Below are 19,446 nucleotides of genomic sequence, written 5' to 3'. Positions count from 1 at the left end.
AATATTCTTGTACTTCTAAATATATATATATATATATATATATATATATATATATATATATATATATATATATATATATATATATATATATATATATATATATATATATATATATACATATATATATACACACACAAATTGAATAATTTATTTTATTTTCTAAATAGCATGTCAAATATAACAAGGTATAAAATAATGTTAATAATAAAAACAGAAAATTATTCAAAATTAAAAAAAAAAGCTATTACATTGAACATGTTAATCAAAAGCTGTGAAATATATTTAAGATAAATCTTTTTGGTTGAATGAGCTGCTGCAACCAATTGACCTATAAAAAAAAAAATTTAATAAACTTTTTTTATAGGTTTTTTTTTAATGTTTACTTTTAATTACTATTTAAATCAAAAATAACTTGTAACTTACAAGCAGCTTTAGGAAGACACAAATTAGCCAAAAGTGCTTGATGACATTCAGAATTACTTGATAAAGTCAACAGTATGTGTAAAGAATTACCAACTGCATCATTTTTAATGTGATATAGGTCTGTATATTTATTATTTACAGGTCTGTAAAATATCTAAAATAGTTCAAATAAACTGTATGTACAAAATATAAAGATATTAAAAACTTTTAAACACCAATTCCTAATATCAAATTCTACTTAACCTTTAGAGAATAATTTTAAATTTTTAATGTTTTTTAATTTTCTTGCAAGAGACCTCTGGGTTTTGAGCAGATGAATATATAAAAATAAAATAAATTGTGTTTTAACTTTATTTTTTAAATTCTTAGTTCTATATAGTGTGTGTGAGTGTGTGTGTGTATATATATATATATATATATATATATATATATATATATATATATATATATATATATATATATATATATATAATATATAAGTAACTATGTAACTAAAGTAACTAAGAACTAAATATATATATATACATGTATATATAGCCTGGGCCATTTTTCTTTTCATAGTAAAACTTTGTGACACACAGTAGCTAATCAGTGTCTCTAGGGTCACTTTTATAAATAAATTTTTTCTTTTAATTTTTTTGGATAACATTTACTATTCCGACCAGTCACTTAAATAAAAATTTTGCCAAGAAATTTTCCTGTTTTTACCCATTTTTGGCTTGTTGGCAAGAAAAGTAAATATTATCCATTACTGTTTATTGTTAATTTAAAATGCTTATGAAGATCTATGTTTTGACATATTAACACTAACATTATGAGAAATATTCTTAAGTAATACTAATGTGTTAGCAAAGTTATAGTCAGGGGCGATTATATGGGATTGGGGGGGAATGGATTAAGATCTAGAATTTGATGTATCCGGGAAATGAGATGGTAGTTCCATCCAAATACACTCCCCATAGTAATTATCCATACATGCGCCATAATAAGGCCTAGAATGTTAAACATAGTCTAACTCTCCTTCTTGATGAAATTTGATAATGATGGAGTTCTACTACCAAAGAAGGGTCTATATACCAAGTTTGGTTTCTCCACAACTCCAGTACTGACTCAGCAGCAGGCTTAATCTGGGCATAGTGGCACATTTGCCAATAACTGAACTGACCCTAAATAAAATTTAAATTAATTAGAGTATTATTTTTACCTCTATCCAAGCAGTACAAACATTTATACTATACATTTTTACTACTTCTAATACTATATTTTTAAAATGAATATTGCATACTGCACAACGAAATCCCACCATTAATTACTTTTTTAATATTTTTTGTCCACTTTACCTTGACTGAAGCCGAGTCAGAAAACTCACAAGTAAGGAACCAGGACATGTAGAAAATAGCAATAGTCTGCCATTCTCTTGATCTCTTTGATCATCGATGATCTCAATAACCTGCTATTATAATAACAGGTTATTGAGATCATCAATGATCTCAATAACCTGTTGGATCTTGGAAAGAAGGAGCTGAAACTTCAGGTTATGCGGTAGTGGTGTAGTGGTAAAGCGCTTGCTTCATAAACGAGAGGTTTTGAGTTCGATCCCCACCACGTTCATGGTAGTACCGCGCTCAACTTGTTTCCCCGTGCAGCGGCCTTGTTCCTCAAGGTTTGTGTTTCGGAGTTATAAAGTTGAGAGAGGGTTATAACCACTTTTAAAGTAGCCTCCTCATCTGTAGTGGCCTTCTCGGCCTTGAGGAGGTGAATAACAAAAAAAAAAAAAAAAAGTAATAAGGGGCTTTCCCCATGAACCTAGTATGGGACATGGCTCCAGGCTTGTGAAACTTGTACATTGCAGGTTCACATTCCCCATCTAGATATATTATGACCAACTCTGCTAACTCATAAAAGTTGCCTCTCTTCTCCAATGTCTGAAAAAAATAAAACCTATATGTTTTTAAATCTTTAAAAAAAGTTGGCATAATGATTTGCTTAAATTTTACAAAATCTTTTTAAATTTACCTTATCATTTCTCAGAATATTCTTGTTCTTCAAGTTTTTGCAGACATCTAATACAAGTATGACCTGTCTATCTATCCAGTCTTCACCAATGTCATTGTAATAAAACTTCAAAAGGGTTTCAACCTGATCTACTCCAACTTCAGACCACTTTATTTTTAAAGGCTTGAACAGTTGGTTTTCTGGTCCAACGGTTCTGTTACCTGTAACTTTAGAACTGAAGTGAGATATATCGATTTTTCCGACATGGTGTCTGCATGCCAACATAAGCATATGTATATGGTCGGTCATTAAAGTGAGCCCTTCTGAGGCGTCCAGTATTTGAAGCTGTAGTGTCAAAACATATTCCACATATCCATTCACTAATATCATAAGAATCCTACAACTTCTGAATTGCTTCAAACTGAGCCTCACCAGTCCCATGAGCTAATCCTGGAACACCAAAGAGATATGTCTCTCTCTCATGCTTTATAAGAACACAAAGTCTATCTTTAGTTTCATCTGTTAAGCCTGTGTAATCCTTGATAATTTTTTCGTCAAAATGCGCAATAATTGGCATATTAGCTTCCTTAACTTTCTTTTTTAGGTTAGCTCTGAGTGCAGCAGCGCCCTGGTGTATAATCTTGTTTGAGATTCTATGTCCAGAAGTCTTAGATAATGTTAATTTGTCTATATCTCCACCAGACTGCTCTACAACAGAAGTAATTAAAGCATTTGCTTGATGAGGACTGTTACTAATGCTAATGGCAGTTCTGGTAGTTTTAGACAAAATATCCTTAAACAATTAAAATTTGTTCTGAAGTCTTTTCCTGAGATATTTCAAAATTACAGTCATCAGAACTAGGTTCACTCTCTGTTTTATCTGATGCAAAGTCAATGTTAACAGTGTCAGATTCAACCTTAACAAAAACATGCTTTATAGCCAGCTCCAACCTTCTTCTCAAATTTACTCAGGTTAATGTACTGTTCCACGAACTGATTAACATTATCCCACAGATAATGGATGTTCAGAACTGGAAATCCTGTTCTTCTCCAAGGAACCAAGACTCCAGAGAGGAGACATTCAAACTCACAGTTAGCAGGATAATCTAGAAAAACTTGTTAAAATATCATCATTGTCCCACTACATAATAAACAGAACAGACGGAACTTTTGGTGTAAGGGGGTATTTTAAAAATTGTTTTGCAATGAAATTCTTATTCACATTCTATATATATTTGAGAACTAAATGACGGGATTGATATACATGTAAAACAATATAAAACGAACCTAAAAGTTTTGTTTTGAAGTGGGCAAGACACCAACTCTTTAAGCAGTTTCCTGGCATACAGATCACGGAAACGAAGATAGTGTTGGATGATGTGCTTCCTCAAAGGAAGCTAGTTCCTCTCCATCCTCTCCAGGGTGGCAATTCCCAAGCGGCTCAGAGCGCGCGTCAGTAATTCATAGAAATATTATAATTTCATTTATTTTTATTATTATAATTTGTAAATTTTTACAATGATTCAATTTAACTATTAATAAGACATGTGACATTGATTTACACGATTTGGTATAATTTTTAATATAAATGTATTTGACAAATATCTGAACCAAATATTCTTACTTGGTTGATTAATGCACACATGATTGTACCTATTAATGCACACATTATTGTACCTATTAATACACACATGATTGTACCCATTAATGCACACATGATTGTACCTAATAATGCACACATGATTGTACCTATTAATGCAAACGTGGTTATACCATGTTAATAGCATATTTGTACCTGTTTGTTAGAGCTGATTTAAGAATACAAGAATATTTTTAACAATTCCAGTAGTCAAGTTTTTTTTCCAGTGGCATTTGTAGCATTACTTTAGTGATGCTATTTTTGATATTATTCCAATATTGCATCTTATAAAAAATATTTTTCAATAAAATATTTTGTAAATACCTTTTGGAGACAATTTAAATTTTTTTTTAATATTTCAGCAATGTGTTTTTCATATTCATCAAGAAAAACTAAATAATAATATAAAAACTATTAACTATAAAAACTCTTAGGTGGTTAAAAAAAAACCAAATTTTTTTTAACCACATAAGATGTGGTTAAAGAAATTTCACGCAAGAAAATCCTTATTTTCAGAACCGAACTTCCCAAAAAAATTATGAAGAAAAAACTAAATATATGTAATTTCCTCTTCAAAATTTGCTCAAATGTTTTCCCTCATTTTCCCTTTGCGCTTATTTACTTATTAAACATTATTTATATTTTGTAACTAATTACTTTATTTTATTAATTAATATATCTAACAACTATTATTAATAACTATTATCTGATAATTGTTATAATAATTATTAGTTTACATTAAAACTTTAAAAAGTGATAAATTAATTTGTCATCAAAAGATCACCAGTTTTCACATAGTTACTTAAAATTAATAATGTAAGTATAATTTGCATTAAATGTCTCTTTAATTAATAAAAATTTTTTGAGCATGAAGGATTAAACTAAAAAGATGATTCTTCTTCAAAATTCAATCTTGCTGAACAATGAGTCAGCAAGATTGAGTTTTGGTTAATGGAACAAATGATGACAGTTTGCTTGAGCATTGACACTGACCATTTGTAAAAAAGAGTAAGAAATGCAACTTTATGACAATGGGACAGAGGTATTATTTTATAAACACAACTATTGCAACCACCATGCCTAAGTCACTCGTGCACACTGTGCCTAAGTAAATTGTGCAGTACTGTGCATAAATAAACCACAAAGTACTGTGTATAAATCTGAGTTATGACAACTGCTTTCATATGGTGAAAACAGTTTCTGTTAAAGCTGTTTTTTTATGGAAACTTAATACATATCTACAGGCATGTGAAGGGTGGAAATTTGTTTACTTTTAACAACAAAGTAATTAATTAGTTTTTAAACTTTTAAGCTGATGAATAATATGTCTATTCATTAATACCATTATAAATTACATTATATAAGCTCTTCAGTTTATTAAAGGTAGTTATTTAAAAGAAAAATTGGCATTAAAATTGTTTTCTATCAGCAAGAAGTAACTTATAACAGCATTTGGGTTTTTGGAATGGTGGTTGGGTAGTGTTGGCTTAAACTGTAACTCTTGAAACCCACTTTGTTTTTTGTTTATAGTAAATATAACAAAATTAATTGGAGTTTACTACAAGTTCCAATTTGCAACAAAAACAATTTTTAATCTGCTTTTATATTAAAAAATTATTTATAATATTGCTAGATATTTATTTAGATATGTTATGTTAGATTGTTATGTTATGCTGGATATTATGTATTTTATTAGTTTAATACTGAGTTTATTTATTTCTGTAACTTGTTTTGAAACATGGTTGTTTTTTTATAAATTTTTTTGATATCAACTATTATTGTTAAATTAACATTCACAATTTTTATAAGGAATAAGAATTTTATAGAGACAAAATATTCAGGTTTAAGCCATTTATTTCTTTGAAAATGCTTACCTTTTTTTTAAAAAATTTTCTTTTCAACTGGTTCTCATCTTCATTACACAGAAATTGAACACATTCTCTTTCAAAATCAGAATCAGTAATTGACTCATTTATTGAGAAAGCACTTAACTCACTTGAGGTACCATCATTTAGGTTTGTAACTGATGTATCATGAGTATTATCATATCCTTGTTGTGAATCTAAATGAAACTTAAATACTACAAAAAGATGACTAAGCATAATTATGATGATAATTATATAACTACGATGATAATTATATAACACATAATTATGATAATTACATAACCAGGACTCAATTTATTTTTTTTGTAAAGTCCTGGACAAAATGTCCAATCAAAACTTATTTGTGTCGGACAATGTCTGATCAAATTTTTAAGATATAATTTTTACAGTTTTATAAAACCGAATTATGCAATCAAAATCTGTGTCATGTTATTCAGTTTATTTAATGTTAATCTAGTGAAATTGTAGTTTCTTTCCTTATTATTTAGAATATTTCTTTGCAAATTTTTTTTTCCCTAATAAAATAGTTTCGATTTAATATAATATATTTATATTTAAATATATTTATATTAAATATATTTTCTGACTTTACAATCTTGTTTTGGTTTAAAGATGGATCTTTGTATAACATACTTAACATGACCTGTAGTTCTGGAGACTTTTTTTATTGATAGTCAGCAAAATTTGAACATGTTGTCAGTATTTTTGTTATATTTTATAATTTTTTTGTAGTCTATAAGTTACTTTATGTTTTATAAATAACTTTTTTTTTTGTTATACTAAGTTTGATTTTTTTATTTCAAACCATTGCTTTAAATTAATGAATACATGGAATAAATAAAAATATAAAATTTAGTAGCAGTAGCAGTAGCAGTAGTAGTAGTAGTAGTAGTAGTAGTAGTAGTAGTAGTAGTAGTAGTAGTAGTAGTAGTAGTAGTGTGTTTTGATGCAGAGATGACTGTTTTGATACTGAGGGCTTTAAATAAAATCAAAAATTTATTATAATGATTGTTTAAAAAAAACGCATTATGTGTAAATTAGATGTTATATTTAAATTTTTTTTAGTATCGTGTATTTAGTAATGTACTTTTTATGATAATTTTAAACGCTTGAAACTGTTATTCCATATCTTTCTAAATTGATTATCTTTTTAAGTTACTCTTAATTATGAATAAATTAAATTAAATCTTCCTGTGATTTAATTGCATTATTATTATTTTTTTTTCTATTTTAGTTATATAAAGCATGGAATGATTAAAAATTACAATTTTTTTTTTGCAACTTTTTTAAAAAAGAAATGCTTATACCACCTTTTTTTTCAATAATTTAAATAAAATTTGTTCATTTATTAAACAATCAATAGAAGTAATTTATAAAAGCGTTTTGCATAACTTTAATAAAACATTTCAAAAGTTTTAAATGCAATTAAAAACGTAACAAAAAGAAATTTTCACAGTTTTTTGAGTTTTATTTTAAAGCTAATTTTTTTTTTTGTAAGGAATTTTGTTTTGTTTATTCTTTAGTTATTTCAATAAAGTATTTATTTTTAAGAATTCAATTCCCGTTGGTCAAAATGTCCAATTACTTTTTAAATTGATTGGATAATCTGACGTTTTAGCCAGACAATGTCCAATGTCCGACCATTAAATTGAGCTCTGCATAACACATAATTATGATAATTACATAACACATAATTATGATCATTACACAATGCATAATTATGATGATAATACATTACACATAACTATGATGATTACATAAAACATAATTATCAAAGCCATTTTTTACTGTGTCTGTTCTTCTCAGCAAAAAGAAAAACATTGCCATTCATTTTTATATTTTGAGGAAGCAGAACTGAACTAGAACAAGACAATTGACTATTTGTACGTGATACCTCAGATTGAAGTATTGAGCGAGAATAAGATATTTCAAGTCCTGCAAAAGCTTCACATGTTGATTGAACTAAACGATTTTGCATTTCCTTTAATTCCTACAATGCACATTTTAAATAAAACTTACTATAAATAACTACAAATTTACTATATTTTATTAAAAATCTAAATATTCGAAATTTTAAACTGCAGAATATAGAGAGTTGCAATAATTAGAACTATCTGAAATTTGCTAAAATACATAAATAAGGTAAAAAGAACTTTTTAGTAATATTATAATGTTGGATTGTACTGCTGATTTAAGTAACAATTTATTATTTCTGTAACTAGTGTCATTTTTTGATTTTGACTATTTTAAACACTCTCTGGAATAATGTAATCATCTCCAATAATGAAATTGTTATACTATTTCTATAAAAACTTGCAAATCTTGGCCATTTATTATTATAATCATTTTTTTTGTTATTACACAGGAGACCCAGAAGGCAAAGTTTTAGAATCATAACTAATGATTAAAAAAACCTAAAAAACTCATTAAGGACTTTTTAGAAGGATATTTTTTTGTTGTTGTTGTTTATAGGAAAATAAAAATTTTTGATATGAAACTAAATTTATGGACTGGGTTTAAATTATATTTGGGCATTTTCGACGAATTAGTGTTATTTGATAAATGTTCAAAGTTAAATTTTTTTTCAGATGACAGCTATAAGAGTAATTTATTAGATTTTTATTTAAAGTAAAGAAAATTCAAAAATTTACTTAATATGGGGGTCAGGTTTGTCTTGTTTATTAATAAAAAGTTTAGTACTTGAAAACAAGTATTTGATAAAATTATTTGGGCATTTTCGACGAATTAGTGTTATTTGATAAATGTTCAAAGTTAAATTTTTTTTCAGATGACAGCTATAAGAGTAATTTATTAGATTTTTATTTAAAGTAAAGAAAATTCAAAAATTTACTTAATATGGGGGTCAGGTTTGTCTTGTTTATTAATAAAAAGTTTAGTACTTGAAAACAAGTATTTGATAAAATTTGGATTTAAAACAACATTAGTGTAATAAAATTATAAGGAAAGAGTTCTAATGGTTTGATACCGCATATATTTGATAATGCATATATATATATATATATATATATATTAATTTAAAGATAAAAAGTAAAAACAGTAAAAAATGTTAATAACTTCATATCTAATCATATATAAGGTTTTTAAACATATCATCAAAATATCTCTTTGTTTTCAAAAACATATATTCATGAGACCTGCTTGTATGTTTATTTGAAAAACAGTTTTGGCATAGATTTGGAGGATGCAAATAAATAATTCTGTTTAAAACACCAAGATCTCTCTAAAAGACTACTCATCTGTAAGCTGTTCTAAATGTCTTGCGAGAAAGAAGCTTTAAATAGTTTCTTATATCTTTATTGTTTGCTTCTAGATAGTCTTATTTTGTGTATTAACTCTAGGTAACCTAATAACTAGTTAAGATTCAACTCTGGAAATTAATTAGTGATAAAGTTGTTTAATAATTGACAAGTTTTATGTTCCTATGTAAATGATTTTCTCTGTTTTGAAAAACACGGTTTTGTTATGCAAGCCTCCTCTACTTATAAATAATATCTTTTCATGCTTGTGAAAGTATAAATACATATTTTTCATGAAATCTGTTTCTTTCAGGCGTTTATAACATTTCCATGCATTTTTACACACATTTTCAAACTCCTATGATTTAACTGTCCAAAGTTTTTGAAAAGTATTTCTTTAATGGCTGAATATGTTATTGAGTTGGACTTAACAGCTTTGTCAGCTTTAATAAATTGTGTGAAAAAATCTATTACAGCAATGTCTTTTACATTTTTATTATCCTCCATTACATTAATTTTTTAGTTTACTTATGTTGAAACACAAACATAATAAACTTAAATAGATAAATAAGAATTAAACATTCTTCATATTTTTAACCATAAATAAAATCTTCACATATTTTTAGAAAAAAAAACTGTTTCCTGTTCAACCACCTTTTAAAATCATGTAAATAAAAAAAGTGCTAACTTGCCTCAGTTCCCCTTAGAATATTTTAAAAGAAGAAATGTTAATTATTTTTATAACGTATGCCACAGTAGAGGCAAGTTAGCACAAAACAACACAAATTTACAACAAAATTGCTTAGTTAAGTTCAACAAAACACACAAAACAATGTAATTAAAACAAATTTTATACAATTTAAATAAATTTATTCGAAAATATATTCCATAATTTAAATTAAAAAAAAACAACTTTTACATATTAAAATAAAATCATTTTAAATGAAAACCATCTGAATTTACTAAACATTTTTAGAAAGATTAAAAATTTGAAAATTCATCAAATTCAAAATTACATATTGCCACTTAAATTAACTAGTTTTTTTAATAACTTTTTTTTTATTTATCCACAAATTTATCTGGCTTTCTAAATAAATAATTTTTATAGACATTCTCAAAAAAATATATTTTTGTCTATTTCCACCTCTGGGTCCACTGTGTATTATTAAAACATTTATTACTATTAAAAACGATTTGTATTTAATTTGTAAACGAATGCATTCTTAAATATATTTCTTTAGAGTATAATTAAAAATGGAAACTACATCTTTATATCTTATTTAATGTTGCACTTGAAAAACATTAAAGATTTTTAAGTAAAATTTACCAAAATTACAAAAAAATTTAATAATTTGAAGAATTAACAAAAAACAATAAGAATTTGTGTGCTTTAGACCTAAAAAAGTTGGAATAACAATGATACTATTTTTCAGCTTCCCTAAGAATGATTTTTCAGCTTCCCTAAGAATCATAAAAACTTACCTAAAAATAATTTAAATGTTCAGCTTCCCTAAGAATGATGCAAAAACTTTCAGCTTCTTTAAGAATGATAAAAACTGCCACAAAAAAAAAAATAAGAATTAGAAGAATACTAGTAAGAACATTAAAAAGTTTACGCAATGATAATTTTATTGAGCATTTATTATTGAGCAACTTTTATAAAAAGTTTTAATATAAAAGAACTAAGAGTTAAAAAAAGTTTAATCTCATATCAAGAATAGGTGTTTAGAATTGGTGTTTAGAATAGGTGTAAAATTCAAAAATATTTAAATGACAAAGGGTTATCTGCTGATTTCAAATGTACTGTGAAGTCATTGCAATAAGCATTTGGTATATGGTCTTGCAAAGGTTATGACAAAAAATGAATTGCAAAACAGTATGTCAGTTATGTCCATTCAGTAGAATGATAAATGACATTATTTTTCATTAATTTCATTAGTGAAACTAATTTCAGAGAATGATAATTGACATAATAAAATAAAAAAATTCATTAAAAAAGTGACAGAAACTTAAAGGAATCCATTATGCTAAAAGTAGTAACATTTCATAATCTTCCATTTTTATTGGTTATTTATATACCATTTGGATTATATTCCATTATCTGATGAAAATACCAAACATCCACAAAATATTTAAAGATGATCTGATGAAAATGCCAAACATCTGCAAAACATTTAAAGATGATCTGATGAAAATACCAAACATCTACAAAACATTTAAAGATGATTTGATGAAAATACTAAACACCTACATAACATTTAAAGATGAAATAGGAAAAGCAATTAAAGGAAATTTTTAAGTTTTCTTCAATATTTTGAAACAATTTTTTTCAACATTTTTGAAACAAATTTTTTTCAACATTTTGAAACAATAAATTTAAAACACAGACAGTCTTTTAATAGTTGGATTATTAAAAAAAAAAATCAATTAAAAAGCTAAGCAAGCATCAAAATATACAAAACTGTTTACAAAAGTTTTTGGAAGCTGATGTAAAAAAGACAATGCATCACACCAGATAGTTAACATGAGCCATTAAAATTTTAAACTATCTTAGCAAGCAAACCCAACAATAAATAATCTTATCTTCTTGATTGATTACACTGTCACAGTGTACACTCCATCATAGTTTGATATTCTAATAAATAAGCATTTGTTCCTAAAATTTTTGTTTTAAATTTAAAATGCTTATCACCCAGACTATATTTTATTAATAATATTTTTTTTTATACAAAGAAGAAAGCAAGTTATTACAATTATAATTCATACAACAAAATTTTGAACTCAAAACCATTGTTAAACTAATACTTCAGCTATTTTCATTTTAAAAACAAAATTTTCCAGCTAAGAACTACTTATCTTATTAATGGACAAACCTTAAAAACCCCTCAAACCTTAGCGAATGTATTAGATTTATTTAGTTTTGTAAAAATTACAGTAAAAAAACAAATATACATGTATTTTCTTAAACAAAAAGTTAGGAATTTTTTTTCTTTTTTTCTAAATAAACATGAATTTAATGTTTTAATAACAAATTATATAAAATTTTCTCCCTAATTCTAGTATATACATATACACATTCAACATATACTATTTTTAGAAGGAACTTATTCTTACTATATTAATATCAATTGGACGAATGCCATCTAAATCATTATCTTCAATTCGTGCTCCATGTTCAATTAAAATATATGAAAGCTCAAGTTTTTGCATACTGCCAGCACAAAGATGTAGAGGTGTTTGACTAAAAAACAAAACACATTTGAGAGTCAAAATTAAAACTCAGTCAATTAAAAAAATATATTTTCAAAAAATATTTATTAAGAAATCTAATGATAGTTTAAATTTGAAGTATTAAAAAGACTTTTTGGAATCTTAAAGAAGTGAAATCTTTGTTTAAGATTTTGATAAATAATTTTCATATTGGAATACATTCACTATTTATTATTCGAAACAATTAAATTTTTTTCCAAATAAAATAAACTTATGAGATCTTTAATTAGGACTTAAGAATCTTTGAAAAAAACAGAACGTTAATTTAAAAAACTGAAAAATGGTTTAAACATAATTTCAAACTTTTTAATTTAGATTTATAAGACTAACAAATAAAAATTAAATTAAATTAAAAAAACAAACAAACAACAATTTAACTTCAATTTTTTAAATACTAATGATCAATGAAAAAGGAATATAGACTTTTGTAATAATGATTAACTACTAAACAAATAAAGTTATTTGAGTTAAAATTCACTTGGATTTCTGTGAGCTCCAAGCTGCTAAAAAAGAGAAAATGCATTAAAGATCAAATTCTGGACAATCAAAAAATAATGGGATATTTTTCAAGACTGGAGTTTAAGCAGTAGAGCCACTTTTTAAGTAGGATTGTAAGGAAGAAAATATATATAGATAAAAAACAATATGAAACTAGATTAAAAAAACCTTGCGGTACTCCAAGATTTCTGGAAACCTGGATTTTAACTCTGCAATTAGAAAATAATGATTTAATAATTTTAAAAGTTTTCCAGGACAACTTTTGATATGTCAAGAGCAACAGCCCTTGCCTCACTTCCGTCATTAGATGCACAACAGAACTTTTTGTTACTATGTTAACAAGTCAGCAATATAATGAAAGAAATAAAATGTTGACTGATTGTAATAAACTATTAGACTCAAGATAAAATATTAGAAGTTTGTTAAATAAAAACTCAAAGAATTTGCTAAGTATAATAACAGAAATGAAGGTAGGTGGTTTGGATTGTTTGGAAAATGAGTCACAAGTTTTTGCAAGAGAATGAGAAAAAATAACACTTTTAGCTTTAGTGCCAACAAGGTCACTGGTGCATCACCATTCTGTATGCATTAAAGTTACCAAACAATACAAGACCGAGCATTCAACTATTTTGTGTTTGGTGAAACAATTTGATAGCAACAATAATTTTTTATGTCAATAAAAATTTGAATATTGAAAACTGAAGAATAATTGTAAAAAAATAATTGAAACAATTTAAACAGATTTTATTCTAATAATTAAAATTATAAAGTTTTTTAAAGTGCTTTTATATATATATATATACAGGGGCTGTTCAAAACCATTTTCGACAGTGTCAATCATATTTGGGCGCCACCCAAATTAAAAATTGAGAACCTTTTTTTTTTTTTACATTTTTAATAGCAATTATTTTTTTTGTGCAAAAAAACGCTTATTTTCGGCAATATTTCTGCTAAATTTCTCCGGGATGGAGGGGTACCAAATTTTTTTTCTAGAACAGCCTCTGATATATATATATATATATATATATATATATATATATATATATATATATTTACAAATAATTTTAAATGTATTCTACAAAATAGAGTGCTCAATGTTCTTAAAAGAACAGAGAAATAATAAATATTAGAAAATCACATTTTTTTCATTTTACACTGTGTTTCATCAATTAAAACTCATCAGAAATGTATGATCAATTTAATAAAACTTCAACTTATACCCAAAATTAAATTACAGGAAGTCATAATTGCCTTGGCTATTTGTTTTTTTTAAATATAATTTTAAAGGGGGGATTTAATATAATTACTTTTTGAGCTCACTTATGTTTGTAGTTTTTTAGGAGAAATTTATTTTCATGCCTGCATTTAGAAATCAATTCCGATTTTTTCAATTATATATATTATTACGCATATAAATAAAGAAATAATTACGCATGCAAATTAAGAATTTTTATTAAACAAAAAGCCGGAATTGATTTCTAAATGCAGGCATAAAAATAAAATTCTTCTAAAAAACTATAAAAATAAAAGAGGCTCAAAAAATAATTATAATAAATCCCCCTTTAAAAATATATTTTTTAAAAAAAAGCAATAGTAAATATTTCTAAAGAATTCTTTTTATAATGTCACAATATTCTACAAATGTGTGAAAATTTAGAGTAGCTAAGACAACAGTGACTTCCTGTTATTTAATTTTTAATATAAATTGAGCTTTTATTAATTTAAACATTCATTTCTAATGAGTCTTAATTGATGAAACATTGTAAAATAGAAAAAGTTTATATAAATTAGTAGGAAAGTGCTTTTCTACTAATTTATATATAAATATATATATTTTTTATATATATGTATTTGTTATATATATATATATATATATATATATATATATATATATATATATATATATATATATATATATATATATATATATATTTATATATATACACACATATATATATATATATATATATATATATATATATATATATATATATATATACACACACACATATATATATATATATAACAAAAAAATATAAAAACAAAAGAGAGAGGTGCTAATTTAGGGTTGCCAATTTTTAAAAGTTTTTCCCTTAGTAAATATTGTTTCCCCTTGAGTTTAGCATTTTAATTTCCCTGACTTTTCCTTGGCTTTTACATAATCTTTCTAGGTTATCCCCAAGATTTTGCTGGTACATAAAAAATTTATTAAAAATAAATCATCATTGAAATGCATTAAAAGTCATATGTAATAACAATATTTTTTTATAGTTTATTATATTGTGTATTTTACAGTTCTAAAATTAAATTTAACTCTTTTGATTCTTTTTCTGTTGTCACATTTTCTATTCAAAACAGTTTTTAAGCATTGCTAAATTATTTTTGTCAGTATCTTCAAAAGATTAAATTAAATTTTTAATATAGAGCAAGGTTGTTTTTCCTTTACTTGTTCAACTTCTACTAATTCTTGCTCTTTGTTGGTTTGATTCACTCTTTCCTTTAATTCTTTTGCTTATTTAAACTGATTTGGTATTGATGTCTGGTTGACTTTACTGATTTGATGTCTGGTTGACTTAATTGATTTGATGTCTGGTTGTCTTAACTGATAACATTAATGCATTGGTGATATTAATAGTGACATGTTGAACTTTTTGAATTTGTATGATCTTTTATAATGCAATGAGAAACTATTGAGTCTGGATGAATGTTTTTATGTAAAATTGCTTTATATGCTGAAACCCTTTTCTACAAAAAGCTTGGCCAAGACTTAAAATTAAAATTAATAATATAAGAAAACTCCTTATATTTAGCGTAAGGAGCTTTCTTATATTATTAATTTTAACTTTAAATCTTCGAGTTGATGAAAATAAAAAGAACGTTAACAAGCGGTTCTCGCAACTAAGAAACTTATGTTTATTTTCATGCCATTTCTTAAAAGTATAGATTATTGAAGCATAGCATTATCACTTTTTTGTTGCCAATATAACCTTTAAGTTAAAAAGATAATGCAACATCTTTTTTTAGTTTATTTTGATTAGATTCAGTTGATAGTGCTTTGATTTCGATTGGTTCAAAACAATGGTACTCCCTATGATTGCAGTATCTAATGGGATGCGTTTAAACAAACTTTTATGAGAAATAAAGTGCATTCATTTCTAAACTGAAAAATGAAATAAAGTACATTCATTTCTAGACTGAAAACTTCATTAAGAGTGAATAAAGAGTTCTTTTATTAAAACTTTAACTGTAAAACCAATAAAAATATTTTTCCTTTGTAATGTTACTTGTTACCAACTCACTGAGATTATCAAACATGTATGAAACTATTGGTTGATCAGCCTGATAGTGTCAATTAGGTTTTGAACAAGCTGGCAATATAACTGAAAAGCTGTAATTTTGAAACAGTCAGGAATTTGCCATTTGCAGTTTTTTGAACATTCAAAAAACTTTTAAAGAAAAGCTACTTTGATCATTTTTTCCAATATCAAATTGATTTTACAATGTCTTATATTTCAAATGAACAATCTGCAAGAACATCGTCTTCAATCCATCTTGTTGCAAAGAAACTTAATGGATACAGATTTGACCCAGTCACACTGTTAATAGTCATCTCTACTAGCTAGAGTATCATGCAACATTTGGTATGTTCCCTTAAGAGTTCATTTTAAATTCCATGTAGACTCAGAAACCAATTTAAAAGCTCAATGTAATTTATAACTAACTACAACTAAAAATTATGTAACAAATTGCAACTCTCATTGTCAATTAAAGAATTCAATTCACACTCGCTTTGGTATATTGAAAACTCTTTGAAAAACTTTGAAAGTTTTTCAAAGAGTAAAAAGTAAATTGAATCAAATATCTCACAATAACCTGGTTTTCAAGAGTATTCCAAAATCTCACAATAATCTGACATTTGACAATTTTGAGCAACTTTGTTCAGACTATTATCAAATGAGACAACATAACTAGGAGAACTTTTATCACCACTAGACAACATAATATAGCATAACAACATATAAAGAAGAACTTTTATTATTAAATGAGAAAACATAACATAAAATAACAACATAACAAGGAAAAATTTTGATAACTTCTCCTTGCTGTTATGATACAATGCATCCGCATTCAACGTGATAAGCCATGTATTTTTTTCTGAATACGCAAGAACATAATTATTATTATTTTCTCAACTTAATTTCTTATTTAACTTCTTTATTTTATTTAAAATTTAAATTTTTATTCTAAATTTTTTTTTTTTCCATTTTGTTTTGATAATTTTTTATTCTTCTTTTTTTTTTCGTTTTGTTTGCTAATTTTCATTCTTAATTTTTTTTTCGTTTTGTTTGCGAATTTTTTAACTTCTCTATTTTTCTAAATCGTTTTTTTTTAAATCATTTATTTTTTAGTCTATATATTATTTTGGTTCCTTATAAAATTTATATAACATAATAAATATGATACAAGAAATATTTTTTTTTTCTTTGAGAGTTATTAAATTGTAAATTTTATTTTACTATTATTGTTATTATTGTTCCTGTTATTAGTTTCATATTTTACATTATTATTATTTATTATTAATTTTATAGAATCATGATTAAGCAAGGTAAACTTAGCTGTTCGGAACTATCCGAAATTATATGTGATCAAAATGAAACTATTCAAAGACTTATAAAAAGAATTGAATTATTAGAATCGAAAAAAGAAACCAAAAATAGTTCAGCTATGTTTTGGTCAAACCTTTATAACAAAAAAATCTGCAGAAAAAGCTATTGTTGTAAACTCAATTACTAAAACTATATTATCTGAACAGGAAGAGAAAAAAAAGTGTGAAAAGAACATTATCGTTTTTGGATTTCCAGAATCAAATAATTTAAATGAACTTGAAAAAAATGATAAAAAAATAATCCACCAGATATTCGAGGAAAATGGTAAGGCAATGAAAAACCTATTAAAATAATAAGATTAAAAAACAAAAAAGACTCAAAAACTCCTCCACCCATTATTGCTGTACTTACTGAAAACTGCGAACGCAATAAAGTTTTACTTGCCACTAGGGAATTATGCAAAAACATAAAATATACAAATGTCTTCATTAATCCAGATATGACACTCGCCGAAAGGCAAATCGATTCTTATCTTAGAAAAGAAAGAAATAAAAAAACCAAATACTCTTAGAAAATGAATCAAACTCACCCTTTTGATGGTGCATTAGGCGCAACGAAGTCATCAAACTCAATTTTAGTAAACAAAAAATATAAAGTAAATATAAAAAATTGGATTAATTTTCAAACCATTAAAAAAATTACTGAAATTAAATCCGTAAAAGCTATATACACAAACATTGACTCCCTATTAAATAAACGCCATGAGCTTAAAAAAATTGTGAACAATCTGAAACCTGAAATTATTTTTTTAACAGAAACTCTGCCTAAAAACAAAAAAAATTGAAGTTAATGATCTCAAGTTTGCTATTGAAAATTACTTATTACATACAAATCACAGCAATAGTTCTTGCTGAAGAGGTTTAGCAATATTTATACATAGCAAACTAAAGTCATCCCTAATAAAACTAGATAATTTCCATCTGAATTGCTCAGTTGTGAAATTACAACAAGGGATTCATAATACAGCGATTCATGTATAAAACACTAACTCCATAAATCAATACATTGCCAAACTTTCAAACAAAAATCCAAACATTCTTATTATTGGAGATTTTAACTACCCAGACATCAGGTGGCAAAATCGAAAACAATCTATTACAAATGCCTCTAAATCAATTAAATTTACTGAAAATATTTGTGATTCTTTTTTACCTCAAAAGTCTAAACTTATCTAAATCACCAGGCCCTGATGAATTACACCCAATAATATTTAAGAAAACGCCAAATATGGAAAGACGCAACAATTTCACCCATAATCAGAAAAGGAGATAGATCAAAAGCACTTAATTATAGACCTATCAGTATAACTTGTACTTCAATAAAAATCTTTGAAAAAATTCAAAAAGGAAAAAGTGTTAAGAAGAGCTTTGAAACAAATCAAAGGATTATATGATAAACCGTATGAACAAAGATTGTTGGCGTTAAATATGACAACTGTAAAATACAGACTACTTCATGCAGACCTAATCAACATCTATAAATGGTGCAAAAATAACAATAGTGATAGAAGTCTTTTTGAAATAGATAGCCAATTTATTACTTGTGGTCATGTATATAAACTAAAAAAACAATCTTCACGATTAAATTTACGTATGAACTTTTTTTCTTCAAGAATAATAAATAAATGAAACTCTCTTCCTAATGACATTGTATCAGCGCTATCTCTAAAAACATTTAAGCTGCTTCTAGACAATCATCTAAAAAATGAATGGCTTCTCTATGACTAATCCACATTTTATTTTCTATTAGTTATACAAACTCTGTAATTGTCAAGTGCTATATAACTAGGTTGACAGGCAGTTTATGCCTAC

General features: G+C 25.8%; 1 protein-coding gene across 2 annotated transcripts in view; it reads right to left on the bottom strand.

Moving 5' to 3' along the window:
* LOC100197014 (uncharacterized) overlaps positions 1–19,446 on the bottom strand; it is a 75,709-nt gene that overhangs the window by 20,538 nt on the left and 35,725 nt on the right. For both annotated transcript variants that reach the window (XM_065790997.1, XM_065790998.1), the window contains exons 7-11: positions 12,315–12,441; positions 7,732–7,933; positions 5,932–6,119; positions 424–577; positions 249–328 (exon numbers count right to left, since the gene is read on the bottom strand). In XM_065790997.1, the coding sequence (XP_065647069.1) occupies positions 249–328; positions 424–577; positions 5,932–6,119; positions 7,732–7,933; positions 12,315–12,441 (751 nt within the window). The remainder of the gene's footprint in view (positions 1–248; positions 329–423; positions 578–5,931; positions 6,120–7,731; positions 7,934–12,314; positions 12,442–19,446) is intronic.

This window comes from Hydra vulgaris, chromosome 02, assembly GCF_038396675.1.
Source record: "Hydra vulgaris chromosome 02, alternate assembly HydraT2T_AEP".
NCBI lineage: Eukaryota > Metazoa > Cnidaria > Hydrozoa > Anthoathecata > Hydridae > Hydra > Hydra vulgaris.
Note: the sequence above shows the minus strand (reverse complement) of the source record. Positions and strands in the feature narration are given on the sequence as shown.